General features: G+C 40.9%; 1 protein-coding gene across 2 annotated transcripts in view; it reads right to left on the bottom strand.

The window, feature by feature from the left end:
• Window positions 1–1,230: 1,230 nt before the first annotated feature.
• LOC115144420 (ribosomal protein S6 kinase alpha-2) overlaps window positions 1,231–25,207 on the bottom strand; it is a 42,736-nt gene continuing 18,759 nt past the window's right edge. For both annotated transcript variants that reach the window (XM_029685461.2, XM_065002647.1), the window contains 13 exons: window positions 20,885–20,955; window positions 20,645–20,733; window positions 19,789–19,853; window positions 19,267–19,369; window positions 17,887–18,020; window positions 14,769–14,894; window positions 14,299–14,388; window positions 12,360–12,518; window positions 8,833–8,994; window positions 8,676–8,752; window positions 7,724–7,841; window positions 7,404–7,541; window positions 1,231–6,928 (listed from right to left, as the gene is read on the bottom strand). In XM_029685461.2, coding sequence (XP_029541321.2) covers window positions 6,803–6,928; window positions 7,404–7,541; window positions 7,724–7,841; window positions 8,676–8,752; window positions 8,833–8,994; window positions 12,360–12,518; window positions 14,299–14,388; window positions 14,769–14,894; window positions 17,887–18,020; window positions 19,267–19,369; window positions 19,789–19,853; window positions 20,645–20,733; window positions 20,885–20,955 — 1,458 coding nt within the window. In that variant the 3' untranslated portion in view covers window positions 1,231–6,802. The remainder of the gene's footprint in view (window positions 6,929–7,403; window positions 7,542–7,723; window positions 7,842–8,675; window positions 8,753–8,832; window positions 8,995–12,359; window positions 12,519–14,298; window positions 14,389–14,768; window positions 14,895–17,886; window positions 18,021–19,266; window positions 19,370–19,788; window positions 19,854–20,644; window positions 20,734–20,884; window positions 20,956–25,207) is intronic.

Here is a 25,207-nt window from a genome sequence, read left to right as displayed (position 1 = left end):
TCTCACCAATCACATTAGGTTACAGACCCATGACACTGTAGGCCTATGTGACAATCTTATTGTATAGTTATGTTTTCCTATCACTCTGTTTTATTAACTTTGAATACATATGCTGGAGCAAGGAAATACATATTATTTATACACAGCAAGTCACCTGGCAATAATGGGTCACTCTCCCTTTTAATTTACCTGTCATTCTCCTCTCATGTCTCTGATATGAGCTGAGATAAGGAAGGAATCGCTATGACTTTGCTTATTGTCTTTACAGCTGCATAACCAAGTCCAAATTCGTGGGCTAGAAGAACCATTCTCACATTTATATCAAATGCCACATCTCCCCTGGAGCACTCCTGCAGCCGGGAGGACGTGTAAACACTCTTCCTAAATGCATCACGATCACCTTCACAGTCTGCACATTCTATCACGACCGAATTACAGAATCAATGGTTGGTGAAGTCTATGGTGATTTTCAGTCCAGTGTTTAGACACTCAAATCATGTACAAGTTGGTTTATTTAAGACGTGGAATAAAAGCCACTGTTGGCTGGCTGCTGTCTGGTTGGTCGCTGCTAGTTGGCATCTTCATCTCAACTCATTTGCGTCTCAACGCGCTGCTGCGGGCTACCTCCTTTTCCTCATCTACCTGTACTGTCACTGCCTCGATCAGCGGATCAGGCATATTGTTTCTTTCATTCACTGCTTTTCTCGCATTGGCTAACTGAGATCGCCTATTTGTATTCACATACTGTTGTTATATTCTTCGAGATTTACTAATTTTGTGTCTCTTTACGTTGATTCTTCGCGGGAGATATTTTAAAACAAGGAAGAGCTGCGCGGCACGTGAGGCATTTTAACCAATCAAGTTGCCGGAAAGGGCCTTTAAATGCCAGTAACCAATCGGATGTCAGGAAATTACTAATCTTTCAGCACGAAGCACTACGTCAACAAAGGATATAGCCATGTATGGACTAGCTAACGACATGCTCCGGTAAACATGCTTTTGGATGATATATGATTCAACATGGAGAGCTTTAAAAATAGCGGTTGAAGTTCTACATGAAACATGCTATCAAGAACGACATTAATGCTAGGTGTAGTTGACGGAGTTGGGATAAAATGATACCATTAAAGTATTTATTTATTTTAGGCTAAATATCCCCAAATCAGAAAATTGACAGGTGGAAGCAAAATCACAATTTTTGCCTGTGGTGCCTGGCCTTAGAAAAAAAAAAATCTTATTTACAATGACGTAATCACACTCTTATGTTTTGGTTGAAACGACGTGGAAACAATGTTGATTCAACCTATTTTTACCCAGTGAAAAAATGCTGCTTTTCCCTGATTAGAGATTTTAAACCTGAGCCACAGGCTGGGACATTAAATTGTCAGGGCAGGTCCTGAGAGATTTGGGCTTGTGAAGAGTATAATTACAATGACTCTACCACAGACTCGACCTCAGTTTAGAAAGTAATCTGTCCTCCACTGTCCCAAAAATGAGTCATTCAATCAGTGGTAGCCAGGAGAAGTAGCACAACACTACCAATTTCCCCCCATTGTTCTTTTTTGTTACTGTGAAACAGGTTCAACCAGGTTTCTAGCGAAGGTAAACCAAAATTGCATTCAATTAGGCCTAGCTTGAAAAAAAATCAGCACACTATTATTATATTAAATAATATAATATACATTTAGCAGACACTTTTATCCAAAGCAACTTACAGTGGTGTATGCATATATTTTTTTTGTATGGGTAGCCCCAGGGGAAGTCACCCTTGCATTGCGAAGACCCACAGGACCAGAAATTGTCCACAAACTGATAAGGGTCACTGTGTGTATGCCTGTGACTATCATCACAAAATATCAACACAACAGAGTTTCTTTCCCACTTGATTGATTTGTAAAGTTTTGGCATGCACTGCCAATACAAGGAACATAGTTAAGTAACCTATACAGTATGTACAGTCCTACTAGCACGAGTTTCACAATGTTACTTTTTAGCTACTTACTTTGCTGGGGTTTTGAGACAATAGTGTGTCCTCACTTGAGGGCTTAGTGACTGAACAACACAGAACAGGAGACTCTTTGAATAAATATCTTCTCAGAAGAACCTTCAGTATGCAGATCTATATAAAAGCCACAGCAGCACAAGGCAAGTCATTGATCAAGGTTATCTATTGTGTGATTCGATGGTTCTAATATCGTATTTTAGTAGTTATTCAATTAAGCTTTGTGAAAGCAGAAATTGTTAAGGCTCACTGTTCATTAGGCTGTAATGCTTTTTACATGTTGTACTGTCAAATTCTGAAAATATTCTAAAGGTAAGTGTGTGGTATTTATCCTATGGAACCTGTTTTGTCATATTATCCTGTATTCTTAATATTATGGAGCAACTAAAGCTCCATTGTGTGCTTAAGTTGAATGATAAACCATTCCTGAATCTTGTGTACTTTCAACCTGTAATTCTATAATATGTCATTGTGTTGGTACACTGAAAACACTGTTGGGATTTCTGGTGTTTGTTTCACACAGCTTCTTTACGACTTGATTTGCACCTAAATCATAAACATAAAGGCATCCATGGTGGCATTCTACTGTACAGTTGAAGTTGGAAGTTTACATACACCTTAGGCAAATACATTTAAACTCAGTTGTTCACAATTCCTGATATTTAATCAGAGTAAAAATTCCCTGTCTTAGGTCAGTTAGGATCACCAATTTATTTTAAGAATGTGAAATGTCAGAATAATAGTAGAGATAATGATTTATTTCAGCTTTTATTTCTTTCATCACATTCTCAGTGGGTCAGAAGTTTACATTCACTCAATTCGTATTTGGTAGCATTGCCTTTCAATTCATTAACTTGGGTCAAACGTTTCGGGTGCCTTCCACAAGCTTCCCACAATAAGTTGGGTGAATTTTGTCCCATTCCTCCTGACAGAGTTGGTGTAACTGAGTCAGGTTTGTAAGGCCTCCTTGCTCGCACACGCTTTTTCAGTTCTGCCCACAAATTTTCTATAGGATTGAGATTTGTGATGGACACTCCAATACCTTGACTATGTTGTCCTTAAGCCATTTTGACACAACTTTGGAAGTATGCTTGGGGTCATTGTCCATTTGGAAGACCCATTTGCGACCAAGTTTTAACTTCCTGACTGATGTCTTGAGATGTTGCTTCAATATATCCACATAATTTTCGTTCTCATGAAGCCATCTATTTTGTGAAGTGCACCAGTCCCTTCTGCAGCAAATCACCACCACAACATGATGCTGCCACCCCCGTGCTTCATGGTTGGGATGGTGTTCTTCAGCTTGCAAGCATCCCCCTTTTTCCTCCAAACATAACGATGGTCATTATGGCCAAACAGTTCTATTTTTCTCTAGGAGACAGAATGTGTCTCAATCCCGAGCGGTATGACGGCTGCGTGATCCCTTAGTGTTTATACTTGTGTACCATTGTTTGTACAGATAAACGTGGTACCTTCAAGCGTTTGGAAATTGATCCCAAGGATGAACCAGACTTGTGGAGGTCTACAATGTTTTTTTCTGAGGTCTTGGCTGATTTCTTTTGCTTTTCTCATGATGTCAAGCAGAGGCACTGAGTTTGAAGGTAGGCATTGAATACATCCACAGGCACACCTCAAATTGACTCAAACTATGTCAATTAGCCTATCAGATGCTTCTAAAGCCATGACAGCATTATCTGGAATTTTCCATGCTGTTTAAAGGCACAGTCAACTTAGTGTATGTAAACTTCTGACCCACTGGAATTGTGATACAGTGAATTATAAGTGAAATAATCTGTCTAAACAATTGTTGGAAAAATTACTTGTGTCATGCACAAAGTAGATGTCCTAACCGACTTGCCAAATCTATAGTTTGTTAACAAGAAATGTGTGGAGTGGTTGAAAAACGAGTTTTAATGACTCCAACCTAAGTGTATGTAAACTTCTTCAACTGTATGTGTTTTATGCTGTGTTCAACATATGAACACTAAATCAATCCACTCATATTGGTTCCATAACGTTTTAAGATTAATCTTTGTTGATATATAATGCTAATAAATGCATACCAATGTATCTGCTACTAAAACAAGTACGTCCCTCTAAAAAGTAATTTACCTAGTGCATTCCAGATCAGGTAAAAACACTTAAATCTGTCATGTATTCAAAAATAAAACAAATTGACATAAACATACATTAATACACAAACATAATGGATAATGTAGAAACAATAAATACATTTGTTTGATACAATAACTTAAGTCACATTTACACAAGAAATATAACTTGCATTGACAATTGAAAATGGGTCTGTTTCAGTACCCCTCCACAAAACAAAAGTAGAATATTATGTTAGAAATTGCCAAAACTATCAAAAGCATCCAACATAATGCACACTAGATTTTATAAAGAAAATAATATTGAACTGTAAGCTACAGAAAATAAATATTGTACACTACAGTATGTCTAACCTTATGACCCAACCTGAAAGTTATAGATTGATGCAGACCAGTAGAGGCTGCTGAGTAATGGCTGGAATGGAGTCAATGGAATGGTATCAAATATGGTTTCCATGTGGTTGATTACATTGTTTTCCCTCCTCATCAATCTAGACACAATACCCTATAATGACAAAGCAAAAACAGGTTAAGAAATGTTTGCTAATTTATTAAAATGAATAAACAGAAATATCACATTTACATAAGTATTCAGACCCTTTAGTCAGTACTTTGTTGAAGCACCTTTGGCAGCAATTACAGCCTAGAGTCTTCTTGGGTACGACGCTACAAGCTTGGCACGTCTGTATTTGGGAAGTTTTCCCATTCTTCTCGGCAGATTCTCTTAAGCTCGGTCAGGTTGGATGGGGAATGTCGCTGCACAGCTATTTTCAGGTCTCTCCAGAGATGTTAGATTGGGTTCAAGTCCGGGATCTGACTGGGCCACTCAATGACATTTAGAGACTTGTCCCGAAGCCATTCCTGTATTGTATTGGCTGTTTGCTTGGGGTCGTTGTCCTGTTGGATGGTGAACCTTTGTGCTCTGGAGCAGGTTTTCTTCAAGAATCTCTCTGTACTTTGCTCTGTTCATCTTCACCTCGATCCTGACTAGTCTCCCAGTCCCTGAAAAACATACCCACAGCATGATGCTGCCACCACCATGCTTCACCATTGGGATGGTGCCAGGTTTCCTCCACACGTGACGCATGGCATTCAGGCCAAAAAATTCAATCTTGGTTTCATCACACCGGAGAATCTTGTTTCTCATGGTTTGAGAGTCCTTTAAGTGCCTTTTGGCAAACACCAAGCACGCTGTCATGTGCCTTTTACTGAATAGTGGCTTCTGTCTGGCCACTCTACCATACATGCCTGTTTAGTGGAGTTCTGCAGAGATGGTTGTCCTTCTGGAAGGTTCTCCCATCTCCACAGAGGAACTCTAAAGCTCTATCAGGGTGACCATCGGGTTCTTGGTCACCTCCCTGACCAAGGCCCTTCTCCCCCGATTGCTCAGTTTGGCTGGGTGGCCAGCTCTAGGAAAAGTCTTGGTGGTTCCAAACTTCTTCCATTTAAGAATGATGGAAGCCACTGCACTCTTGGGGACATTCAATGCTGCAGATATTTTTTGGTACCCTTTCATAGATCTGTGCCTTGACACAATCCTGTCTCGAAGCTCTACGAACATCTCCCTCATGACTTGGATTTTGCTCTGACATGCACTGTCAACTGTGGGACCTTATGTAGAAAGGTGTGTGCCTTTCCAAATCATGTCCAATCAATTGAATTTACCACAGGTGGACTCCAATCAAGTTGAAGAAACATCAAGGATGATCAATGGGAACAGGATGCACCTGAGCTCAATTTTGAGTCTCATAGCAAAGGGTCTGAATACTTATGTAACTAAGGTATTTCCATTTTTTTTATTGTACAGTTGCAAAAATATATATGTTTTTGCTATTCATTATCGGGCATTATGTGTAGATTGATGAGGATGTTTTATTTATTTAATCAATTTTAGATAAGGCTGTAACGTAACAAAATCTGGAAAAAGTCAAGGGGTCTGAATACTTTCTGAATGCACTGTATACTCCTTGTACTCATTCAGCTATTTCAGTTTATTTTAATGTCTATACTAACTGTGGATTTCTGGAATGCTACAAAATGTACCAACATATCCCTTAGCAGCTGTAATTGAACTTTTAGACTATGAACAATGTGTCAGCAAAGTAACATTCCAACATGCTTATTTTCAGACACAGGGAAAAATACAGATGCTGTCGATAAAATCTCGTAAAATTTGTATCATGTAGTTATGAACTACAAGCTGTTCTAGACTTTTCTGTTACAGCGATTATGACAAAGTGTCAACTCAACGTTGCATAAGGTGACTTGGTCTCCTAGACAATATCATTCTTAACATACTCTACATAATACACAGGTGTCAATTCACAAACAAACAGTTTCAGATGCCACCTAAATGAAAAGGCAAATATGAACGAATAAAATATATTAATGTTACATTTCTTCAATACAAATGATACATTTAAGAAGATTTGAACAGAATTCTACTTTGTCTTCGAAGCCACCATTTGTTTGTTTTGAGTGCATCTAAAATCTGTAAAGATTCCTGTCTTAGTGCAACAATGTGATGCATCTTCTCTACAATTTTTTTTTTCTTGTTACAAGTGGCTCCTCCTTGTTCCCACTACTGTAGACTTCCTGGTTCTTTGGACGGGCACTTAAACCAGTGTCTGATGAAAGTCATTGCACCTTGACCCATTCTCAAGCTGTCCCTGAATCATCTCTGAGGGGGCTATAAACAAGTGGATGTGAGTCTCTTCATTCCTCTTCTCTGGGCCAAACTTGAACACTGCACAGGCTCCAGCTTTGGGGCCAGAGGCGATCGATTCAACGCCAAGTATGTTGCAGCCATTGCTCCCTAGGGAGACAGAAAACACTTAAAGTATATCAAGTTATTCTATTCTAAAAGGGCATAATTAAAGGGGGCATAGCAAGTACAGTATGTGAAACGTTGAGCAGGTTTCAAATTACTTTTGCTGACGTAGAAAATGCAAAAGTTCTACATGTAATGGTATATCTGTACACAAGGTGGCAGTAAAATGACAACAGCACTTCTACAGAGGAGAAATTCATGTGTGAGAGACCTTTCATCAGACAGAGAGCTTTAGAAGACAACGTTGCTTGTGATGCAAAACAATAACTATCACAATTAGCGAACATCATTTGCTTAGTGACAAAGATCGACTAGCCTGGTCAACCAGTCAAACCGCTGGGCTGAGGTGAAACAATGTTGTCAGTCTGTTTTACGAGGCTAGAGATTGGCAACACGTACAGATGATGTTGCTTCTTACATTATGTCAGGTTTGGGCTTTTCATCAGGTTTTCCTCCTTACCTTAACAAGCTGTACATCCTGTCTGATGAGCTGACACTGAGACAGCTGTTCTTGGTTGACTATCCACTGGTGTCTGAGGACCTGGGGAGCCGTCAGCCGTTGGTGTGGATCCACATGGAGCATCTTAGTGACTATGTCCTATTGGAACCCAATACAGAAATAGTCTAGTTAGGACCAGTATGAAATGCAGCGTTGCAGCTAAACCAATGTGGATGGGATTTCATTTCAAACTTCCATGTACAACAATTGGATGTGAACTGGATTTATTAAATCATTAAATAAACAGTGAAATGCTATTAATGAAGGACAAATAACCGCACCTTTGCAGCATCAGAAACTGTATCCCAGTTTCCACCGGTGAGGGCATATTTTCCGCTACCAATGCGAGCCAGTATTTCCTCCGGGGTGTCATCAGGACCATTGGCAAAAGGGGTGAAGCTGTAAACACAAGGGTGAAGAAGGAAAAGACAATCAAACACTTTTCAATCAAACTTCCCTGCTCTGCAGTAATAAATGTGCTTTACTGTTGCACAGTAGGGAAAGATATATGTGAGTTTGTTTGGGGTCTTAAAATCTAGGTGTTTGTGAGGTGTGATTCTACAATACTTCGGCTGAGCTATTTTTAGAAGTAATATGAATAATGGCGTCAACAGTGTCCCAATGGGCACAGACGTCCGTTTAACGTCTAGTTTTGATTTTCATTTGGTTGAGTTGTCAACTAACGTGAATTCAATGTGAAATCAACAACAACAAAAAATCACCACGTCAATGGATTTAGGTTCGAAGTTGGTTGAAAAAAGATACAATTCCCTTACGTTTTCAAATCCAATCAGTTTTCCACGTTGATTCAACGTCATCACATTGAATTGTTTGGTTGAAATGACATGGAAACAATGTTGATTCAACCAGTTTTCACCCAGTGAAAGAATGCTGCTTTTTTCTAATGCCCTGATTAGAGATTTTAAACCTGAGCCGCAGGCTGGGACATTAAATTTTTAGGGCAGGTCCTGAGAGATTTGGGCTTGTGAAGAGTACAATTACAATGACTCTACCACAGACTCGACCTCAGCTTAGAAAGTATCTGTCCTCCACTGTCCCAAAAATGAGTCATTCAATCAGTGGTAGCTAGGAGAAGTAGCAAAGTGCAAATGTTGCTTCCCCTGCCAGGTTTAAATAAACCATTGAAATTAGGTTTACCCTGCCAGGTTTTAATAAACCAGTGAAATTAGGTTTACCCTGCCAGGTTTAAATAAACCAGTGAATTAGGCTTACCCTGCGAGCATAGTGTAGAGTAGGATCCCCAAACTCCAGATGTCACAAGCAGCATCATACCCCTGCTTCTTCAGGACCTATGAAAGACATGGTCAATCTGTGTCACATCACAATATAGGGATGTACTTGAAATAAATAAGATCAAATGTTTCCTCACCTCTGGAGCCACAAAGTTTGCTGTGTAACAGGGCGTCATGAGGAGACCGTTTTCTGCCCTTAATTGTTTGGCGAACCCAAAATCACATATTCGGATCGATTCAGGATCTCCCGTTTCATCCACATAGAGGAGGTTGCTTGGTTTCAGGTCTCGATGTACCACCTATGACAAAACAGATAAGCCAATAGGAATGTACCAGGGGTGCTACTCCTTCACTTTGATGAAGACTTTAGTTGGACGTATATAGGTAACTGCTAGAATAAAATGGGTATCTGTCAGAAAAAAAGGGAACACCCCAGTAAATAAGGGACACAAAGTATATTGAAAGCAGGTGGTTCCACACAGGTATGGTTCCTGAGGTAATTAAGCAATTAACTTCCCATCATGCTTAGGGTCATGTATAAAACATGCCTAGTAGCCTGTTATTTTGGTTACCATGAAGAGGAAAGAAGGCCAGAGGAAGACTATTCACTCAGCTACCGTCCGGACCAACAGGTGCCGAGTTTCTAGCCCCAAGCCGTAAGACTGTTAAATAGCCAGACTGCTAAATAGTTCATTAAATGGTTACCCAGACTATCTGCATTGACCCTATCTTGCAGCGACTCTGTACACACTCCCAAAACTCTATATACACCCACTCACGCAGACACAATACACTGACACACTCACACAAAACCCACACACATTCACATACACTACACACGCACACACACATAAGACACACATGCATAGCGACAGAACACAAACTCACAGACGCCAATACCGAAACAACAAACACACATATACACATCATTTGCTGCTGCTACTCTGTACTATATTTTACTGTTATCTATCCTGATGCCTAGTCAGTTAACCCTACCTTCATGTACATATCTATCTCAAATACCTTATTATTATCTATCCTATTGCCTAGTCACTTTATCCTGCCTTCATCTACCTCAAATACCTCATCTGGTACTGGTACTCCCTGTACATAGCTATTCCTTCTGCACATTGATCTGGTACTGGTACTCCCTGTATATAGCTATTCCTTCTGTACATTGATCTGGTACTGGTACTCCCTGTATATAGCTATTCCTTCTGTACATTGATCTGGTACTGGTACTCCCTGTATATAGCTATTCCTTCTGTACATTGATCTGGTACTGGTACTCCCTGTATATAGCTATTCCTTCTGTACATTGATCTGGTACTGGTACTCCCTGTATATAGCTATTCCTTCTGTACATTGATCTGGTACTGGTACTCCCTGTATATAGCTCCATTCTTGTGTATTTTTTATTTCACCTTTATTTAACCAGGTAGGCAAGTTGAGAACAAGTTCTCATTTACAAATGCGACCTATTTAATGTTATTCCTCGTGTTACTGTTTATCTATGTATTATTATTGAACTCTGCATCGTTGCGAAGGGCTCGTAAACAAGCATTTCAGTTACACCCATTGTATTCAGCGCATGTGACAAATAAAATGTGATTTGAAAAAATGAAGAGATCTCAGTGATTTTGAAATAGGGGTCTCAAAGGAGCACATGGGTGTGTGTGTCTCAGTAACCAGATCTCAACCCAATTGAACACTTATGGGAGATTCTGGAGCGTCACCTGAGACAGCGTTTTCCACCACCATCAGTTTTGATGGAATTTCTCCTAGAAGAATGGTGTCGCATCCCAAGAATTTAGTTCCAGACACAAGTAGAATCTATTCCAAGGTGCACTGAACCTGTTCTGGCTCGTGGTGCCCAACCCCCTATTAAGACACTTTATGTTGGTGTTTCTTTCATTTTGGCAGTTACCTGTACATGAATGATACTGACCCCGTGAGTGAAGCTACTCCACTGTACCTGTACATGAATGATACTGACCCCGTGAGTGAAGCTACTCCATTGTACCTGTACATGAATGATACTGACCCCGTGAGTGAAGCTACTCCACTGTACCTGTACATGAATGATACTGACCCCGTGAGTGAAGCTACTCCCCTGTACCTGTACATGAATGATACTGACCCCCTGTGAGTGAAGCTACTCCCCTGTACCTGTACATGAATGATACTGACCCCCTGTGAGTGAAGCTACTCCACTGTACCTGTACATGAATGATACTGACCCCGTGAGTGAAGCTACGCCACTGTACCTGTACATTAATGATACTGACCCCCTGTGAGTGAAGCTACTCCACTGTACCTGTACATGAATGATACTGACCCCGTGAGTGAAGCTACTCCACTGTACCTGTACATGAATGATACTGACCCCCTGTGAGTGAAGATGCTCCCCTGTACCTGTACATGAATGATACTGACCCCCTGTTAGTGAAGCTACTCCACTGTACCTGTACATGAATGATACTGACCCTGTGAGTGAAGCTACTCCACTGTACCTGTACATGAATGATACTGACCCCCTGTGAGTGAAGCTACTCCACTGTACCTGTACATGAATGATACTGACCCCGTGAGTGAAGCTACTCCCCTGTACCTGTACATGAATGATACTGACCCCGTGAGTGAAGCTACTCCCCTGTACCTGTACATGAATGATACTGACCCCGTGAGTGAAGCTACTCCCCTGTACCTGTACATGAATGATACTGACCCCCTGTGAGTGAAGCTACTCCACTGTACCTGTACATGAATGATACTGACCCCGTGAGTGAAGCTACTTCCCTGTACCTGTACATGAATGATACTGACCCCCTGTGAGTGAAGCTACTCCACTGTACCTGTACATGAATGATACTGACCCCGTGAGTGAAGCTACTCCACTGTACCTGTACATGAATGATACTGACCCCCTGTGAGTGAAGATGCTCCCCTGTACCCGTACATGAATGATACTGACCCCCTGTGAGTGAAGCTACTCCACTGTACCTGTACATGAATGATACTGACCCCCTGTGAGTGAAGCTACTCCACTGTACCTGTACATGAATGATACTGACCCCCTGTGAGTGAAGCTACTCCACTGTACCTGTACATGAATGATACTGACCCCGTGAGTGAAGCTACTCCACTGTACCTGTACATGAATGATACTGACCCCGTGAGTGAAGCTACGCCACTGTACCTGTACATGAATGATACTGACCCCCTGTGAGTGAAGCTACTCCACTGTACCTGTACATGAATGATACTGACCCCGTGAGTGAAGCTACTCCACTGTACCTGTACATGAATGATACTGACCCCCTGTGAGTGAAGATGCTCCCCTGTACCCGTACATGAATGATACTGACCCCCTGTGAGTGAAGCTACTCCACTGTACCTGTACATGAATGATACTGACCCCGTGAGTGAAGCTACTCCACTGTACCTGTACATGAATGATACTGACCCCCTGTGAGTGAAGATGCTCCACTGTACCTGTACATGAATGATACTGACCCCGTGAGTGAAGCTACTCCACTGTACCTGTACATGAATGATACTGACCCCCTGTGAGTGAAGCTACTCCACTGTGCCTGTACATGAATGATACTGACCCCCTGTGAGTGAAGATGCTCCCCTGTACCCGTACATGAATGATACTGACCCCCTGTGAGTGAAGGTACTCCACTGTCTTGGTAATAGTGCAGAGAAGAGCAGAGGCCTCTCGCTCAGAGAAACACTTCTGATAGAGTATTCTGTCCAGCAGCTCCCCACCTCTCATCAGCTCCATCACAAGGTACGCATACCTCCCATCGTCATAGACCTAGGGGCCAAAAATACATTTTAATACCATGTGGAGGTATTTATGAACCAAAAACTACATTAGTCTAGTCCTCACAGCCAACAAACAGTGGCTAGTAAAATCCAATAAGGACATACATTTGAAGTCGGAAGTTTACATACACCTTAGCCAAATACATTTAAACTCAGTTTCACAATTCTTGACATTTAATCCTAGTAAAAAATCCCTGTCTTAGGTCAGTTAGGATCACCACTTTATTTTAAGAATGTGAAATGTCAGAATAATAGTAGAGAGAATGATTTAGCTTTTATTTCTTTCATCACATTCCCAGTGGGTCAGAAGTTTACATACACTCAAATAGTATTTGGTAGCATTGTCTTTTAAATGGTTTAACTTGGGTCAAACGTTTCAGGTAGCCTTCCCCAAGCTTCCCACAATAAGTTGGGTGAATTTTGTCCCATTCCTCCTGACAGAGCTGGTGTAACTGAGTCAGGTTTGTAGGCCTCCTTGCTCACACATGCTTTTACAGTTCTGCCAACACATTTTTATAGGATTGAGGTCAGGGCTTTGTGATGGACACTCCAATCCCTTGACTTTCTTGTCCTTAAGCCATTTTGCCACAACTTTGGAAGTATGCTTGGGGTCATTGTCCACTTGGAAGACCCATTTGCGACCAAGCTTTAACTTGACTGATGTCTTGAAATGTTGCTTCAATATATCCACATAATTTTCAACCCTCATGATGCCATCTATTTTGTGAAGTGCATCAGTCCCTCCTGCAGTAAAGCACCTCCACAACATGATGCTGCCACCCCCGTGCTTCACGGTTGGGATGGTGTTCTTCGGTTTGCAAGCCTCCCCCTTTTTCCTCCAAACATAACGATGGTCATTATGGCCAAACAGTTCTATTTATGTTTCATCAGACCAGAGGACATTTCTCCAAAAAGTATGATCTTTGTCCTCATGTGCAGTTGCAAACCGTAGTCTGGCATTTTTATGGTGGTTTTGGAGCAGTGGCTTCTTCCTTGCTGAGCGGCCTTTCAGGTTATGTTGATATAGAACTCGTTTTACTGTGGATATACACTTTTGTACCAGCATCTTCACAAGGTCCTTTGCTGTTGTTCTGGTATTGATTTGCACTTTTAGCACCTGAGCGGTATGACGGGTGAGTGGTCCCATGGTGTTTATTCTTGCGTACTATTGTTTGTACAGATGAACGTGGTACCTTCAGGCGTTTCGAAATTGCTCCCAAGAATGAACCAGAATTGTGGAGGTCTACAATTTTTGGCTGATTTTCCCATGATGTCAAACAAAGAGGCACTGAGTTTGAAGGTAGGCCTCGAAATACATCCACAGGTACACCTCTAATTGACTCAAATTATGTCAATTAACCTATCAGAACTTTCTAAAGCTTTTTCTGGAATTTTTCAAGCTGTTTAAAGGCACAGTTAACTTAGTTTATGTAAACTTCTGACCCACTGGAATTGTGATACAGTGAATTATAAATTAAATCATCTGTAAACAATTGTTGGAAAAATTACTTATAAACTATAGTTTATTAAGAAGAAATTTGAGGAGTGATTGAAAAACAAGTTTTAATGACTCCAACCTAAGTATATGTAAACTTCAACTTCAAGACTTCAACTGTAGAAGATAAAATGAAATATTAGGGTCAGTGAAAATTCAATGAAGTTTGCAGGGGCACATTTTTCCTTAGGTATGCAAACTGGCAAGGTTCTCTGCCCTTATGGGGGGCTTTCAGCATGTGCGTGTGTATGGGAGTCATTGAATGATGACATACATCCTTCAGCGTGATGATGTTTGGATGCTGCCCGTATCTCAACAGAATCTCAATTTCCTCAGATGGATCTTTCTTAACTCTGTCGATGATCTGAAAGAGACACCCCCCCATGTTAAATTACAACTGCTTGGTTCCCTCATGATAAAATGTGTAACTCAGAGCATCGTCTGCACAACATACAGAATCATTGTCGCTGCGTGAATCATCCTAAGGGAAACTATATTATAGTTGAAAGGCTTATAGTTGTTGAAGTGCAATGGGTAGCCTATATACAGTACATCACAAGACTGCAATTATTAAAGGTCGTACATCAACCTGGAATCTTTGCAGTGATCGTAACGTCCCTTTGTTGTATATGCTGCTGTTTCATGTAACTGACGAGCCGTGAAAAGAATTACTTTCTCTAAGAATGATAAACTATCTATACATAAACATTCCCCTTGAAAAATCTACCCATACGGTTCACTTACTTTGACAGCATATTCAACACTGGTGATTTTGTGGATGCATCGTTTGCAGACAGAGTACGCCCCCAAGCCCACCTCCTCCTTTACCTCATACCCATCTGTGAAATGGATGTTGGTCCCATGAAGTTGCTGAAATGACAAACATATCCAGCCATCACAAATACATTTAAGCATATTTGACATAAAAGCCGTTGGTCATAATCATGCTCCAGTAAGCTTGTCAACAGACTTCCTTACTCTTCGCTCATGTTATAATCCTGCTCTGGCAGACTAGGGAATCCATCAGTCCTTCTATAATCCTCAGACATATCCAGGGGAAGCCTATTTCATATGCAAAATGGAGCATACTGGTTTTCAAAACAGATCTACCATAGCTATCAAATGATTCCCCTAGTAAGAATGGTCCTTGAAGAACATTCTAGGTGAACAGTGTTTCTGCCTGAGTGCACTTTGGTCGCATTTCTCCTTTCTCTTGTGATGTATCACTTTACATGTGGAGATTTAGGAAGTGTTCTTCTTTCATGGCTGTATGTCAAATCACAAACGAGAGCAAGAAAAGTGAACTGAAAATGTGAATGTACTACAGTAATAGTCTATCATGGTTTCACACATCACTTCATTAATAATCTATCATGGTTTTACACATCACTATAGTAATAATCTATCATGGTTTCACACATCACTACAGTAATATCTATCATGGTTTCACACACTATCATGGTTTCACATGGTTATCATGGTTTCACACATCACTATAGTAATAATCTATCATGGTTTCACACATCACTACAGTAATAATCTATCATGGTTTCACACATCACTACAGTAATAATCTATCATGGTTTCACACATCACTATAGTAATAATCTATCATGGTTTCACACATCACTACATTAATAATCTATCATGGTTTCACACATCACTACATCACTATAGTAATAATTAATAATCAGTAATAGTCTATCATGGTTTATAGTAATAATCTATGGTTTCACACATCACTACAGTAATAATCTATCATGGTTTCACACATCACTACAGTAATAATCTATCATGGTTTCACACATCACTAGAGTAATAGTCTCTCTTGGTTTCACACATTCACCTTGTGGTCTGCAGGACATTCCATGCTAGTCTATTGTGTTCTATGAGAGATGTTGGCTCATTCATCCACACTGCAGCAGCTTCTAACCTCACTTGTTCAATACAATGGAAAAAGCAGAGGATCAAAGTGTTCCCAGAGCGTTGCCACGGCAGAGCGCACATGGCCATGATGTCATCGAGGGAACTATGTGCTACCACAAATCAATATGCTTTGCTGAGGCCTGAGGGCACTGGGAGGCCTTTCTGGTGAGTGACTTTCTCACTCAGGTATGAACCATCTGGTAGAATCAGTTATGCTGTTATTCATGTGAGTGGATGTGTTGTTGTGCGCAGCAGGACACGAGAGGCCTTCTCTGGAGCAGTGGCTGAGATGGTTGAAACAGAAGACCATGGGGATCACCTCCATCTCACCACTGTCACCACGTAAAATACATTGAATTCATCAGATGCTGTTTTTTATGTAACTAGGCAAGTCAGTTAAGAACAAAGTCTTATTTACAATGACGGCCTACTGGGGAACAGTGGGTTAACTGCCTTGTTCAGGAGCAGAAAAACAAATGTTTTACCTTGTCAGCTCAGGGATTCGATCCAGACACCTTTTGGTTATTGGCCCAACGCTCTAACCAGTAGGCTACCTGCTGCCCCAAGGTAAGAGTGGTAGTTGATAGTAAGCTGATACTAAGCTGATAGGTCAGGTAAGGGTGGCAGTTGATACTAAGCTGATAGGTAAGGTAAGGGTGGCAGTTGATACTAAGCTGATAGGTAAGGGTGGCAGTTGATACTAAGCTGATAGGTAAGGTAAGGGTGGTAGTTGATACTAAGCTGATAGGTCAGGTAAGGGTGGCAGTTGATACTAAGATGATAGGTAAGGGTGGCAGTTGATACTAAGCTGATAGGTAAGGTAAGGGTGGTAGTTGATACTAAGCTGATAGGTCAGGTAAGGGTGGCAGTTGATACTAAGCTGATAGGTAAGGGTGGTAGTTGATAGTAAGCTGATACTAAGCTGATAGGTCAGGTAAGGGTGGTAGTTGATACTAATCTGATAGGTAAGGGTGGTAGTTGATACTAAGCTGATAGGTAAGGGTGGTAGTTGATACTAAGCTGATAGGTAAGGTAAGGGTGGTAGTTGATACTAAGCTGATAGGTCAGGTAAGGGTGGTAGTTGATACTAAGATGATAGATCAGGTAAGGGTGGTAGTTGATATTAAGCTGATAGGTCAGGTAAGGGTGGTAGTTGATACTAAGCTGATAGGTCAGGTAAGGGTGGTAGTTGATACTAAGCTGATAGGTCAGGTAAGGGTGGTAGTTGATACTAAGCTGATAGGTAAGGTAAGGGTGGTAGTTGATACTAAGCTGATAGGTCAGGTAAGGGTGGTAGTTGATACTAAGCTGATAGGTCAGGTAAGGGTGGTAGTTGATACTAAGCTGATAGGTCAGGTAAGGGTGGTAGTTGATACTAAGCTGATAGGTCAGGTAAGGGTGGTAGTTGATACTAAGCTGATAGGTAAGGTAAGGGTGGTAGTTGATACTAAGCTGATAGGTCAGGTAAGGGTGGTAGTTGATACTAAGCTGATAGGTCAGGTAAGGGTGGTAGTTGATACTAAGCTGATAGGTCAGGTAAGGGTGGTAGTTGATACTAAGCTGATAGGTCAGGTAAGGGTGGTAGTTGATACTAAGCTGATAGGTCAGGTAAGGGTGGTAGTTGATACTAAGCTGATAGGTCAGGTAAGGGTGGTAGTTGATACTAAGCTGATAGGTCAGGTAAGCCATACACATATAGTCCAAAGGAAAGAGGTCTCCCTGAAGCACCAAAAAAAAGGTATCAATTATTTATATGAATGATTTACAATTGAAAATATATATAAAAAGACAATTGCCTGAAGGATGTCATATTATCTAAAAAATATTGATTTTTTTTATTGTTTCAAATATTCCTTTGAGTATTTAATAAGTTTATATGGTTGATGGAGGAGCTGTATACCTGAGTTGATTAGTCCTCTCCCTCTAGCATACTCACTTGTACAATAGGGTTGACTGTTGAGTTCTGCTGTATTTCAGCAATGGACTGGTCCTGGTCCAGATTAGTGGCCACGAAGCTGAACCCTCTGAAGAGCTGGTGTGTGTTGTCACTGGGAGGGATGCCAGGCGAGTCTGATGGGAGAAGGTGACAGATGGTACAGAACCTGTTACAACCTCGACTGTCTGATGGGAGAACAGGACAGACATGGGAACTTGGACATATTAGCAACTGGAAATACATTACATCAGTTGAGTTAATGTCATTTATCATGAATTTACTTTTGAGGGGCAGTCCCATTGTAGTGTACAGATGTGGCCTATAGGGTCTTTTTTATTATTATTATTTAACCTTTATGTACAGCTACAGCTACTGACTTTGCACAATAGCAGCTGATATATGAGGTTAAATATTGGTACTTTTGTACCAAATTTCCTTTGCACATGGACTAGGATTAATTGAGTACGTTTACATGCACACTAATAATTCAACATTCAACTGATTATGGCCGTAGGCCAAGTATAGCATTATAGTGTAGGCCAAATAGTCCCATTGAGTAAACACCTTACTCTGCTCATCTTAAATCGTCATAAAGTCATAATGGAAGTAAGCACACGGCGATTAAAACACCTGGTTTTCTGAGCACTCTTTCAAATGATTAGGACATGTAAATGCTTTAAATCAGAGTTATACTGTAGCAGTGGATTTGATATGGCCATGTGTTAGCATGAGCAGCATGAGCTGCCTTCTTTTGCGCTGCGAGAGTGAAGTGAGTTTGGAAAAACTTCTGAATGGTTTTCACATATAAACGTTATATGTCCGAACTCAGAATCAAATATGCTTTAGAAAAATAACATGGTAGAACGTTCATTCTGATTGGTGATTTTCTGCATTTATTTAAGTCCCACCAGGAAGTCTGATTTCAGATGTGACCATGGAAACAGGATTATTAGGAAAATCGATCTTCTTGCAAAGCATGCAAACGTTTAAGTCAAACTATTATATTAATCTGATTATTCACAATTATCATATTAATGTGTGCATGTAACTGCACTCATTGAATGATATAATCATTTCAGAGGGTTGTGGCTGGTTGACTTTGTTGATATGGAAGTGTACTTTATGTCGATATAAAAGAGGGGGTTATTTGTCAGTAATTTAATAGCAAATTGATGTCAGTTTGTGTGTGGAACACAGATGCATGGAGAAATTATTATTTTGAGTAAACAGCATAACAGAGAAGCAAACAGCATGAAATGAAACATAACATCATGATTAAAGAAATTATGTGGCAACATCCCACACACACACACACACACAAACAAACGCACACCACACACGCCAACGGGCTGAACTACTTCACCTACAATTACTAATCACCTGTTGGTGTGCGGGAGGTGAATTCGGGGTCAAAGTGGAAGGTGTCTTCTGGCCTGCCCACTGCTGGTTTGAATGGAGGCTTGATCTCTCTTCTGTAAAGCTTCTGTGGTTTCACCATGAGGGGGAAAGGTAAAATGCTACTTTAATTTTTCCATTTAGTATTGAGCTACATTTAATCCATGGTGATTTGGTATGTCTCTTTGCTTGATCTGTTAGTATGGCAACCAAAAACCAAAACAAGGTAAGAGAAATAGTTCAGTGACTTCTGAGAGTAAAAATAGATTATGTTTCAACCCAAATACTGTACAGACAATTGTCCTCTTGGAAAGAAGAAAGCTTTCAATTATCTTGTTTTCTTCCCTCTCTACTCAGTAGGTACAAAGTCTGAGGTAAAATACCTTCACTTCTTGTATGAAAGTACAACAATCCAAAGGAAATCCTCAGGACATATCAAAAAGCAATGGATGGTCATCTTTGCCTTTAATGATTTCTAGAAAAGGTTACGAGAAGCATTGTACTCACATTCCAATCTATATTTCCAAAGAAATTATGCCTTTTAATCTCCTCGACTCCATCTGGTCCAGCACCTAACAGTAAAATACACCAGGACATTTAGATTGAATACTCTTTTTAGCTTCACTGGGCTGTAAATTTCTCACTTACTAAAATTCTATCTCAAGTATCTCTGCTCTTTCAGTGAGAATATGGGGTATTATGGGTAATATTAGCTACACTCTCTAGACCATTTTATTTAACTAGGGTCTCCGGTGGTGGCTACATAACATATAAGCCCTATGCAGTAATGCATAAAGGCTCACATACATGCCTTATAAAGGCTCACATTCCTGCCTTATAAAGGCTCACATTCCTGCCTTATAAAGGCTCATATTCATGCTTTATAAATAATCATATAGATATATTCTAAAGGCTCATATACATGTCTTATAAAGGCTCACATTCCTGCCTTATAAAGGCTCATATTCATGCTTTATAAAGGATCATATTCATGCCTTATAAAGGCTCATATTCATCCTTATATACATGTCTTATAAAGGCTCATATAGATGCATATAACACATATAACCGGCTTGAAGAGGTCTCGGTGAATTTACTCTCCATCTTATAAATCACGGAGGAAGTGATTCATATGACTATATTCAGTCCCACCACTGGCCAACCAGCTTCCACCGATGGGTAAGAGAAAACATACAGTAACTGTGCCCTCTAGCCTGCACTATCCTAAGATTCAGATTTCAATGCTGTCTACTGTGTCCCATTTAATAAACGAGAAAAGATTGATCTAATGCTGTAAATTTGTCTTCCAATTGATAAATAGAATGGGAAAAGACACATTTTAGTAATGCTCTTGACTACATACCTAATCTATTGGCAGGATTTCTTTTGAAGAGGGCCCGTATTAGACTTTGCACCTCTGGGCTTAAGAATTGCGGCATGCCAAGTTTTGCCCTACAAAACAGAAAAAAAAGTTATTTCACAGAAAAAACTATTATTTCATATATAGTCTTGTATTCATAAGGGATCCCCATTAGCTGTTGGCAAGGCAGCAGCTACTCTTCCTGGGGTAGTTGCCATAGACATTGTCAGTATAGTATCTTACTTCAGTATCAGGACCATTGTTTCCTTGCGGTCTTTGCCTTGAAATGGTAGAGATCCTGTCAGCATTTCAAACTGAAATCAAAGATAAATAATGTCAGTGGCAATTTACAAATCAATCTAATGTATTTCACCACAATTTGAACAGCTTCTACTTACATTTAGGTTGACACTCTTAATCCAGAGTGATTTACAGTAGTGAGGACATACATTTTCATACTGGTCCCCTATGAGAATCAAACCCACAACCTTGGCGTTGCAAGCACCATCCTCTACCAACTGAGCTACACAGGAAAGCTGTGAAAATGCTGAAAATACTACAATCAAACTGTTGTCATCAATTTCTTCAACCATTAAAATGAATGTGCAATAGCACTCAACTTTAAAAGCTTGCATTGATGCTAGCTCCTGTCCTTATGTCTCCCTTTATGTAACATTTAATCTACAGATGTAGGATCCTAATTTGATCACTCTTTTGCTTCATTATTTACATAAATTCACTGAAAACCCACACTAACACATGGTTACATTAACAGTATTGCACTTTTCATGTAGCCTACTTTTAGCCTAACCACCGATCAAGCAACATTATGGACTTAACATTAAAATCCTGTTGGTGCAAGATTATTTTGCTGTGACAATATAGGTCAAATTAGGATTCTACAGCTGTATGTGAGTGTGAATACAAATTCAAGCGGCCATGCTCACGTGTTGAGCATTAGATGGCACAATGCTTTCTGACAATATAATCATCTGACAATACTTGAAACAAAGTCAATTTGCTGTGTGTGTGTTTGTGTGCCTCTGCTACATCATTGATTGATTCCTCGAAAACAATCCCCCACAGCCAGGGTGCCCTTATCAGTTTGAATTGAGCTCAACTCAGAATTCATTTACATAAATAAACCAGCTGTTCTCTGCTCTAGAGGAAATTCGATTTTCCTGTCTACATTATTTCTATTTTCATATGGTTCTCATACATCAAGTGTTACAAAAAAACATTACAGTGCAATGACTTTTCATTTCCTGATTATTGCTGTACGAAATGAGGGAAGTTGAGGAGCTGCCCAGGTCTGCAGTGTCACAGATGACTCACAATTGCTGTTTGCTTTGAGGACTAGGTGTTTGGCATATCAAGTCAGGTAGTTATGCCAGACATCTTGGCTGGCTAACTCACTATACTAGGGCATGATATAGGAAAAATAATATTTTCCAGCTACTACACATGCTCTTCTTCTAGCACTGCAGATGGAGAGCCAGGTGAAACCAGTAAGAGTGCCTGGTGCTTTTCTTTAGGAGAGAGCAGAGCTTGTGTTATAAAATCAAATCAAAGTAAATGTTTTTGCGTGCACAGGATACAACAGGTGTAAACAGTCCAGCGAAAGGCTTACTTTAAAGCTCTTCCTCAACAATGGACTGTTTAATATCAAAGGTAAGAAAATAGAAAATCCAGAATAGGATCCTTCAATAGAGCACAAAATCAATACTAGGCCCAAATTCTGTCCCTAAAAGGAATACATTTGACAAGGTTTGTATTGATCTGGTTTTAATGTGAGACTGAAGTATTGAGCCTTGAAAATATTAGGGAAATATAAAGGAACTAGAGGCAGTCCCTTGTTCTTTAGAGAAAGTGGAGAACTAGAGGCAGTCCCTTGTTTTTTTGCATTTTACTGCAGTGGGCTAAATCAAGGTCACACAGAGTGTTTCTTGGTAGTCTTAAACAAATCTACTCTGAAACAAAAATATACACCTCACACACGGTTATAGGCTTAAAAAAAAGAAAACACCTGTCCATGTCCCGCTCACCGACCATAGTAGTGACTACCGAACGGCTCCCTGACTCACTCATTGCTGCTGCTCATTGGACCCTATGATCACTCCGCTACACAGCTGATGCCCCCTGGACTGTTTCGATAACACGGTACCTCATTTTGTTTATCCCCAGCCTTGACCTCAGGTCCTGTATGTGCACAACTGACCCGCTCTGCCCATTCATCGCTATTTACCCGTTGTTGTCTTAGCTCTCCCGATCAACACCTGTGATTGCTTTATGCCTCTCTCTAATGTCAATATGCCTTGTCTACTGCTGCCTCGGCTAGTTCCTATTGTTTTATTTCACTGTAGAGCCCTCAGTCCCGCTCAACATGCCTTAGAGAGCTCTTTTGTCCCACCCCCCACACATGCGGAGACCTCACCTGGCTTAACTGGTACCACCAGAGACGAAACCTCTCTCATCGTCACTCAACGCCTAGGTTTACCTCCACTGTACTCACATCCTACCATACCCTTGTCTGTACACTATGCCCTGAATCTATTCTACCATGCCCAGAAATCTTCTCCTTTAATTCTCTGTTCCCAAAGAACTAAACGACCAGTTCTTATAGCCTTTAGCCGTACCCTCATCCTACTCATCCTCTGGTGATGTAGAGGTTAACCCAGGCCCTATAGACCCCAACACCACACCTATTCCCCAGGCACTATCATTTCTTGACTTCTGTAACCGTAAAAACCTTGGTTTCATGCAGGTTAACATCAGAAGCCTCCTCCCTAAGTTTGTTTTATTCACAGCTTTAGCACACTCCGCCAACCATGATGTCCTTGCCGTGTCTGAATCCTGGTTAGGAAGGACCAGAAATTCTGAAATTTCCATCCCCAACTCCAACATTTTCTGCCAAGATAGAACTGCCAAAGGGGGCGGAGTTGCAATCTACTGCAGAGATAGTCTGCAGAGTTCTGTCATGCTATCCAGGTATGTGCCCAAACAGTTCGAGCTTCTACTTTTAAAAATCCACCTTTCCAGAAATACTGTTAGGTGATCTAAACTGGGATATGCTTACCACCCCAGTCAGTCATCCTTCAATCTAAGCTAGATGCCCTCAATCTCACAAAAGATCAAGGAACCTACCAGGTACAACCCTAAACCCGTAAACACGGGCACCCTCATAGATATCATCCTGACCAACCTGCCCTCTGCTGTCTTCAATCAGGATCTCAGTGATCACTGCCTCATTGCCTGCGTCCGTAATGGGTCCGCGGTCAAACGACCACCCCTCATCACTGTCAAACGCTCCCTAAAACACTTCAGCGAGCAGGCCTTTCTAATCGACCTGGCCCGGGTATCCTAGAAGGACATTTACCTCATCCTGTCAGTAGAGGATGCCTTGTTATTCCTTAAAAGTGCTTTCCTCACCATCTTAAATAAGCATGCCCCATTCAAAAAAGATTGAACTAAGAACTGATATAGCCCTTGGTTCACTCCAGACTTGACTGCCCTTGACCAGCACAAAAACATCCTGTGGCGTACTGCATTAGCATCAAATAACCCCTGCGATATGCAACTTTTCAGGGAAGTTAGGAACCAATATACACAGTCAGTTAGGAAAGCAAAGGCTAGCTTTTTCAAACAGAAATGTGCATCCTGTAGCACAAACTCCCAAAATTTCTGGAACACTAAAGTCCATGGAGAATAAGAGCACCTCCTCCCAGCTGCCCACTGCACTGAGGCTAGGAAACACTGTCACCACCGATAAATCCACGATAATCGAGAATTTCAATAAGCATTTTTCTATGACTGGTCATGCTTTCCACCTGGCTACCCCTACCCCGGCCAACAGCTCTGCACCTCCCGCAGCAACGTACCCAAGCCCCCCACCCGCTTCTCCTTCCCCCAAATCCAGATAGCTGATGTTCTGAAAGAGCTGCAAAAGCTGGACCCCATACAAATCAGCTGAGATAGACAATCTGGAACCTCTCTTTCTACAATTATGTGCCGCAATTGTTGCAACCCTTATTACTAGCCTGTTCAACCTCTCTTTCATATCGTCTGAGATCCCTATAGATCGGAAAGCTGCCGCGGTCATCCCCCTCTACAGAGGGGAAGACACTCTAGACCCAAACTGTTAAAGACATATATCCATCCTGCCCTGCCTTTCTAAAGTCTTCGAAAGCCAAGTTAACAAACAGATCACCGACCATTTCGAATCCCACCGTACCTTCTCTGCTATGCAATCTGGTTTCTGAGCTGGTCATAGGTGCAACTCAGCCACGCTCAAGGTCCTAATCGATATCATAACCGCCATCGATAAGAGACAATACTGTGCACGTGTATTCATCGATCTGGACAAGGCTTTAAACTCGGTAAATCACCGCATTCTTATCGGCAGACTCAACAGCCTTGGTTTCTCAAATTACTGCCTCGCCTGCTTCACCAACTACTTCTCAGATAGAGTTGTGTGTCAAATCGGAGGGCCTATTGTCCGGACCTCTGGTAATCTCTATGGGGGTGCCACAAGGTTCAATTCTCGGGCTGACTCTTTTCTCTGTATAT

The sequence above is a fragment of the Oncorhynchus nerka genome, linkage group LG16 (genome assembly GCF_034236695.1).
Source record: "Oncorhynchus nerka isolate Pitt River linkage group LG16, Oner_Uvic_2.0, whole genome shotgun sequence".
Lineage (NCBI taxonomy): Eukaryota > Metazoa > Chordata > Actinopteri > Salmoniformes > Salmonidae > Oncorhynchus > Oncorhynchus nerka.
This window is presented reverse-complemented; position numbering and strand designations above follow the sequence as displayed.